Source organism: Perissodus microlepis, chromosome 1, assembly GCF_051167445.1.
Source record: "Perissodus microlepis isolate ML-2025 ecotype Zambia chromosome 1, ASM5116744v1, whole genome shotgun sequence".
NCBI lineage: Eukaryota > Metazoa > Chordata > Actinopteri > Cichliformes > Cichlidae > Perissodus > Perissodus microlepis.
In genome coordinates, this window is record NC_140461.1 from 13,698,668 (window position 1) to 13,706,966 (window position 8,299).

General features: G+C 39.2%; 1 protein-coding gene across 1 annotated transcript; it reads left to right on the plus strand.

Annotated features, from left to right (window-relative positions):
- The first annotated feature begins 456 nt into the window (after positions 1-456).
- ddias (DNA damage-induced apoptosis suppressor) lies at positions 457-5,337 on the plus strand. The gene is made up of 5 exons (XM_084930750.1): positions 457-675; positions 897-1,058; positions 1,597-1,705; positions 2,160-2,473; positions 2,729-5,337. Exons 1-5 carry the CDS (start codon positions 554-556, stop codon positions 4,392-4,394), a joined length of 2,373 nt encoding a protein of 790 aa, XP_084786876.1. The 5' UTR covers positions 457-553; the 3' UTR covers positions 4,395-5,337.
- The last annotated feature ends 2,962 nt before the right edge of the window (positions 5,338-8,299 follow it).

Genomic DNA, 8,299 nt, shown 5'->3' on the forward strand with positions numbered 1-8,299 from the left:
AAAACAAATGCTCAGAAATTGCTCCCTTATTGGTCCCTTTAGGCACTGTGCATTGAACATTTTGATGTTAAAAGTGAGCAGTAGAGTTTGTTTTCAGACACTGCTGAATCATCATACTGGACATAACTTCAGTTTACACGTTATCCAAACAAGTCTTAAATGACTGGATTTGAAGAAAAAAAAATGAATACAGACACTTCACTCTGACAAATTTTCCAATTTTTTACAAAAATGATAGGCAAAAGGACAAAAAATGTATCTAACAGAAATTAATTTGATTTTTTTTTACTAATATGTCTATAATTAAATAAAATACATATCATGCAGTAGTTGAAAACATTATTTTATTAAAATTACCGTAGATTCATCAAGAAATGTAGTTTCATGTGATCGTCTTATACAATAGGTGGCGGTGCATCCTCCAGCTGACTCACGTACAACATGGAAATGAAGACACGAAGAAGTAGCATTTTGTGTACAGTTAGCAAAAGGGCATGTTTGCTATGACGGCGGTTAGCCTGCTATCTGCAGCTGCGTGTCTCAGTTGACTGAAATGTCTTATAGACGGGCACTGGTGGATTGTGCGGTGTTGTCTCTGCAAGATCCCTGTGTGTTTTATCCGTGTTGCAGATGCTGTTTCTCCAGGATTGATGTTGACCAGCAGGACACTACGAGGTAAACACAAAGGTTCAGTTGTAGCCGAGAAACGGTAGCATTGTGAAAATCCCTTTAGAAACTGTCTGTGCTGAGAGGACTGTATCTAAGTGAGATACAGTCCAGTTAAAAGTGAATGGATTTCTTTTAGAAAATTAAAATATTTTTTATACAATGTATGTTACCTCTTTTACCTGACAGTATATGAATACTGGTCAATCGTCTCTGTGTACCCACCACAGATGCAGATGCTTCAAGTGTGGTTACAAGTGTCTGAGAGAACAGGTGGATTACAGGTACCGTCTCTCACTGAGGGTGGCCCGGGACGGACGTATATTCGGGATAACAGTATTTGGAAACAGCTTGAAACCATTCTTTGGCATTCATGCAAATGAATTACAAAGGTGAGTACAGAAAACACAATGCAAGTTCTTAGTATCAAGACTGAATAACTGTTAAAATGTTTTCCCAGGTTTAGAAGGAGTATATATTGGGTTAAAGCAGAGGCCATGGATACATATAAGTTGAGGTCATAGTATGTGATGGAGTTGGTGTACTGGTTGTTGTCACTTAGGGTTTACTACACCTCCCTCCCAATATAAGAGGGTGGAGAAAACATTAGAACACTAGTGAGTGCTTTGCAGTTCAGTACAACACCAGGACCACCATCCACAAAAATGCCAGAATTTAAGATTTTTGCCAAGTTTCTATTAACCCCCCAAAAAAGAAGGAAAGAAATGGCAGTGCTATTGTATTAAATTTAACAGGTGTACCTAATAATATGGAGACAGTGGATACATGCTATTTGTTTTGTACCTCTTCTTTTTAAAGTGCAGATTTTAGTGGTATTTTGTCAGTTTCAAATGACTACAACGTGTGAAGAACATAACATCTTCTCTGATGGTTAAGTGAAGAGCTGTCTGGGCTTTGTGTCTTTTATAGATTGGCGGAAAACTTGGACAGACCCGTGGAACAATCTAGAAGACTCACATTGCTGGTGAAGGCAGTCGAGGACTGTTTCATTGGCAGACATTTCATTTTTGGTATAAAGGTACATTCGTAAATCACGTGTGTAAAAGTATTATGTGACATGCAAGATCAAAAGTTATTCAAATACATATGAAGACTTAAAAATAGGCATTCAACATTTTAGTCACTATTGCTGTTTGGAGGTTTTTTGTTTTCTTTTTATATAACTTGAAATCAGTGACTTCCTGGTCACACAAAACAGCAGAAATTAACTCAAACTCAATTGTCCATATTTTTTTTATTCCTGCTGTTACTTTGAACATAAAATGATTTAAAAAACATGAAAAGCAAGACAAACTATGCAACAATTAAATAATAAACGTCTCTCCACATTTCACAATTTTAGTTTCTCCGTTCACCATTAAAGAAAAGAAAATAATAGGATCAATATATGTCCAAAATGTGTTCTAATTATGCTTACTTTATTTTTGCATTGTTTGAGCTTAGCTGTCTGTGGTATCATCTGTGTTGTTTAGGTGATGGAAGCAGAAAGTGCGCTTTGGTTTGGAGGACCTGTTCTAAGTGGCTCCAGCAGTAAAAATGCAGCACAGTTTGTTGCCACTCAGATGATTCTTCCCAAAGCAACGGGAATGGGAGGATGCACCGTGGTCAGTTATTATCGGATTCTTCTTCAGAAAGCTTCTGAATCTGAACTTGTATCTGCTGATACCAGCAGAATCTCCAGTCTTCCAGCAACAACCCCGCTCCTCATTCATGATCATTCTCCAACTAGCAGCTTTAGTGATGCCACACTATCTGCCTCTCATCTTTTGCCCCGATCACTTCAAAGGTAATGAAATTAAGAAATGATACAATCTTCTGTATTTTCTGTCCAAAAAAACCCTACTAACTAGAGAGTCATGTACTCCTATGTACTATTCCTTTGTAGGGACTACAAAATAACAATAAATGGCTCTGAAAGCCAAAGTAAAAACCACACATATTCTCATAAGCTCCTGATATTGACTTCTAAGCACGTGGGTGGAGGTGCTATTACATTACATGCAAAAATGATAATTGATAATAGCTTTTGTTTCCTTCCTAGATCACGTTACATAGACTGCACCCTTACTCCCACAGCTCCATGGCAGCAATCACTTGGACTGGTTACATCATCAGCAGAGCAGGAAGAAGGCTGCAGTACCCAGGAATGTGGAGATGAAAACAGAAGTCAGGCTGACAAAAGCGTAACACCATATCTTGCACAGAGGGGTTGCCAGGAAAACCAAAAAGTGGAAAAGGACTTGGCTCCTTTTTTCTCATTGCAGCACAGTTTTTATGATAGTCCATCATCTGAGAAGGGAGCTGGAAACAGCCCTAGCCTAAAGACTTGGTTAAGGCCGTCCCAGTATTGTCAGAATAGCGCCAAAGAAAAGGAGTTTTCTACTGGACAGCTCACCAGAACATTTTCATCAAGCTCATTGGCTTGGAACGATTTGCCTTTCTCTGAAAGTCTGACAGAGTTTTTATGTGAAGCCAATAAAGATTTTGACACTGATAGAGATACGAAACAAGTTCAGAATGTTCACTGGAAGGAAGTAAAGGCAAGAAATAACCTGGGAAACAGCAGCTTAATAAGTGAAACATCTTCTTGCCAAAGAAATGCACAAATAACAGACAGGCATTTGCAAGCATTGTTGGATGCCACTAATACGCCTGCAACAAATGGATGTGGCTCACATGATTCAGCCAGCAAAGAATGCAAGAACCCTCTTCTGTTTGTCAAAAGGAGTCACGATAGAAACATTTATTCCCATGGGTGTTATCAGGTGGATGGCACAGCTAGTTCACTGTCTTTTCAAAAGGAGGAAGAAGAGCAGCTTGAGGGGGATGCCTACAACTGTTCAGCAGATCTGTTTGGTAGCTCAGACACGATCAATCTTGAAACGGAGAGGTTCACCATGCATGCAGAAGCCGTCGGTGATGGCATGGAAGCTTGCTCACAGTTTTCCAAGGCAGATGAGCGTCATCTGATTTATGAAAATGCGAATGTGACACAATCAACACCAGATAAAGGGAAATTTAAAAAAAGTAAATGCAGGGAGAGTTTGATTCCACAAGACCCAAAAGGATTTGACTTTGTCCCTCCCTCTCAGTCCACACCCATTGTAAAACTAGGCATTGTATCATACTCATGTGTTGACTTGTACAAAAGCGTGACAGGTGAATTCAGTTCACAGCCTGTCAATCAAAAAAGTTTTAATGCAAATTTACATGAAATGGAGAGTAAAAACAATTCTGTTCATAAACTGAACTGTGGTAATGCTGACCAGGCTTTGCAGAGTGAGATGGAATCTGTCAAAGAAAACTTTGTGTGGAGAACTACATCCAGCAGACACAGCCACAAACTTACCCCCAAAAGAAAATTCTTGAAACCAGTCGAGCATAAAAACAGTCTACATCCTCTGCAGCACCTTAGGGTGCAGGAAGAGGCTCTAAACCGCATGTCAATCAACTGTAAAGCAAGATTTATTGACGTGTCAGAGTGTAGCTATGACAATGAAGCAATTGTTCCTCCTACACCTGCGAGTAAAATCCAACAAAGTGTGCCAATCCGAAAAAGAAAGCTGACAGACAACAGCAACAATTTTGGTTCCATCGAGTGTGTGCTGAGAAAGACAGAAAATCGTGACAGTGAAGAAGTTGGCGAAGGGATTCATGGGAGCCAGACATGTGACTGCTCTAGAGATCTGTTCTCTGACTCTTTCTGAGACATTGTGTTGCAGAGTGACTTGTAAGAAATTGTGCTCCATTGGAGTAATACTGCTGTTATTTTACTCTGTGTGAAACAGAAAAAGAGGGCTCATATATTAAACACTATAGATAGAAGAGAGATGCTGTCTTAACCTTCAAGTTTGCACTTTGTCTGAAAGTGTAATAAATTCTCTTCCTTCGCCTTTTTCATCAAATGCTTAGTCTAACTCAATGTTTTTAATTTTTATGCACTGTTTAGAAAGCGCTTTTAATTAAATGAAATATATAAACATGTTACATTTACCACAATCATTGCTTGGTCTTATTACAACCTGAGCTTAGCAGCAGTTAAGGTGGGGCAAAATCTCATCAACGACTATGGTTTTTGAAACATGTATAGAATGTGTTTGTATGTCCACATACTTATAGATCCATATTTGTGAAAGTATTACTGTCTTCTTTGAACACATTAAGGCTTTTTTCTAAAGGCTCAAGTGACTAAAAGCTTGAGATCACAAGCATATGCTACCCCCTCTGTCTCTCTCACTCTCCTCTCTCCCCAGGCCACAGCTGCTTTTGATTAGCCTCGTTTGCCACCTGACTCCAGTCAGCAATCACCTCTGAGGCTATTTAAACTGGGGATGAGCTGTGAGCAGAGTGGTTTTTTCTTCCTCTGTGGCTCTACATGGTTTTGTGCTAGGTTTTGGACAGACAGCCTTCTGACTAGTGAGTAGATGGGCTTGTGGGCCCTGAGAGTGTCTCCCCGTGGTGAGGAGTAGGGTAGGAAGTGTGGGAAGTGCCTCCCTTTTTTGTTTTGTAGTCTTCTTGTCTTTTGTTGCTGCGAGTGTTTCTTTTGTTTCCTTGGCATTATTGGTAAAACGGCGTTGCCGGCTCTTTAGGTTAATGTCGTTTGTAATAAACCTATATCATTCGTAATAAAACTATATTAATACAGAACAACCCTGTCTGTTTTCCTTTTCATTCTGTTTCTGGACTCATTTGTTACTGGTCCCCTCACTCGCATGCCTAGACCCCTTCGGGGGGAACGTAACAATTTGTTTATATTAATACATGCCAATATAAATAAAGATTAAATACTATTACAAAAGATTATTTATGGAACAAAGGTCCCCTGATAGTTTAAGGCATGCTTCAGACCACAAAAGCCAACAACACTGTCACATCCTGAAAGCTCTCCAGTATAATTTGAATCACACCAGAATCCTAAGCAGACCTACTGTTCTCCTGGGTTCACACTGCAGTTGTGCCTTTCGAGGGGTGTTTATGTTGGGATAAGTGTGTAAGGTGTCATGCCAGAGAGCCAAGAATAGCAGCAATGACTACAATGTTCTGGGGGCGTGATCAAAATAGAGAGAGATGAAGACGATGTTACATTGGTAAAACTGGAAGTGGAACAAGTGAACAGCTGGAGCCTTGTACTGCATGTGTTACAGAAACAAGATTGGCATGTAGTCAGCTGGGTACGGCATTATTGTGTCTGTGTGTGAATGCACGTGCCTTTTTGGTTGGTACTTGTATCTTAAAAGTGCATATGTGCACAGTTTAACTGATTTTGGAAAACTCATGTGAATACATGTGACATGTGAATTCGCTGTTCATTTGGTTTCGCAAATGATTATGCATGGGTGTATCACAAAGTCTTGGTTTGCCAGACAGGTGGTTGAGACTGGAATATATCTAAATCCCATGTACCATGATGTTAGTAATGGCCATGTGACGATACCTATGATCCCACTATATGTTAATCTACTTGATGCAATGGCAGAAAATTGCTTTTGAGGATCCCCTGCTTTTATTATATTTTTTTTTCCACTAGCAGCACAGGCCAAATGAGATTATTATCGGAAATAAGTCAAACGTTTTTGATTTACTTCCATGCTGCATGTGATAATCATCAAAGGCCATTATCAGATCAGAATGAAAAAGAACCTATTATACTAGCTTGGTTTTGTTTCTCTTCTGTTAACCTTGTCAAACGACATATTCAACATTATGCTTTGATGTCCTCCAGCAACCATGGTTAACAGCCAACTAATAATGGCCTAAAGGACATTTTCAGTCACGAATGGATTCCAGGATCTGTGCAGTGTATTTTTGCAAGGCTTCTTCTTGTGGAGAGATGAAAAACAGACCATGTATATGGTGTCGAGAGCTTTATGAGTACTTGACAATTTCTTTGTGAAATTTTGCTTTGGTGCCTGTTTTTGGGTTAGGTCACAGTGACATCCAGCTACTATTGCAATACGGTTATTCTGCTATCTGTTGTTAGCTGCTTCATTAATAAAAAAAAAAGTATCCTTTAGTTTCAGTAAGTGTAATTACATTATTTATGCAAATAGGAAACACAAAATGAATGTTTTCATATTCTGAATGAATGTGGAAATGCAAATGTGATGATTCAGGACTAGCAAGTATTGAAATTTGCAACTTACTGCACTAGTTTACATAAAATATAGGCGATATAAATGGGATTGTTTTTGTTTCCATGTAAATTGGTCCTTAGCCTTTTGAGGCTTTACGAGTGAAGCCCCATAACATCATGTTGTTCCAAAACCTGCAGCTGTGTCTGTGAGCAAGGGAGACACTGCCTTTGCATGCAGCAATACAGTACGTGAGCTATGTCACCAAGCACCCAGTGAATGGAAACATTCAAAGCCACGGTGTGCCAAGCTTAAAGTACGTGTGGTACTCTGAGAGAGAAAGGGGTGGGAGGGGCTGAGGGGCACGGTTACATAATTCAAACAATTATTATATAGGGCAGATCGATTAACTATTAAAATTCTGTTTTTGTTCATACTATGTATATGCTTGCACTGTGGCACTTGATGACTTCACAGTGCGTATACTAAAAGTACTAATGTTAAAGCGGACATTTTTAACACCTGGCAAACTATTCATTTTCCATTTTCTTGTACTTTTATAAACATGTTATAATGAAACTGACTAAAAAAATACAGTATATATATATATTTTTTTTTGGTTTATATGCATGGGATACTTTGGAAAACTAATATAATTTGTAGCATATGCAATAACTATGCACTTAATTCTTCATACTTAAATATTTCATAGCAGCTAAGAACTTTTCAGTCCTTGACCTTCCTCGACATTTCCTGCGACATTAAGGGTTGTGACCCTCTTTTTAGTGCCACTGGACTTATTTTTATTATTTACTTTGTGATGCAGTGGTAGTGCTACTGCACACTTTTTAGGTTAAATGTCCTGCTGCGTTGTGGACGGAGGTGTGGCTGTGACATTAGAGAGCTAAAGAGATTAGAAAGGCGTGACAGGCACATGGTGTGGAAGGGTGGAGAAATGGCTTAGTATGGCGTTGTCAACAAAACGTCAGCTGAGGGGGACTGGCTCGTAGTCCTGACACTGGAGAAGCTCCCCTCTGTAGAATCAAAGCAAATAGAAATACTTAAATACATCCCACTTTTCTTTTTTAGTGCTAATCATAATGCTTTTCTCTAACTTTACCATTTCAGCAGAAGACTGGTGGAGACTCAGAGCTAACAGAGTAATTAATGTTTTGATAAGATTAAAATCAGCTGTGCACTCTGAATGTCTATAGTTCACGTTCATTGCAGACTATTTTATAACTGTCCATGACCTCTGACCTCTCAACAAAAATAAAAGCTTCTTAAAATAGTTCCTACTTCTGTTTTATTATGGGTATGAGGGACTTAATAGGAGCTTGCACTGCCTTTTGTCTGATGTGAGTACAAACACTGGTTCTGATTGCTTTAGTTCTGTGGTATCTTGTTGGCTGTCCGTGGGCTGGTCTCAGTCCTCTCCCCAAAAGAGGCTATGGAGATTATGACGTTAGACGCTAGCACTCCTTATAAGCACCTGTCCATTCATGTCATGCCATGCTCCCAATAGGAAAAGCGTGTGATTG

Coding starts and splice junctions, on each gene's coding strand:
- ddias (XM_084930750.1), top strand. CDS start 554: ATGTCTTATAGACGGGCACTGGTGGATTGTGCGGTGTTGTCTCTGCAA. Junction 1,059..1,596: donor CATGCAAATGAATTACAAAG/GTGAGTACAGAA, acceptor TGTCTTTTATAG/ATTGGCGGAAAACTTGGACA. Junction 1,706..2,159: donor ATTTCATTTTTGGTATAAAG/GTACATTCGTAA, acceptor TGTGTTGTTTAG/GTGATGGAAGCAGAAAGTGC.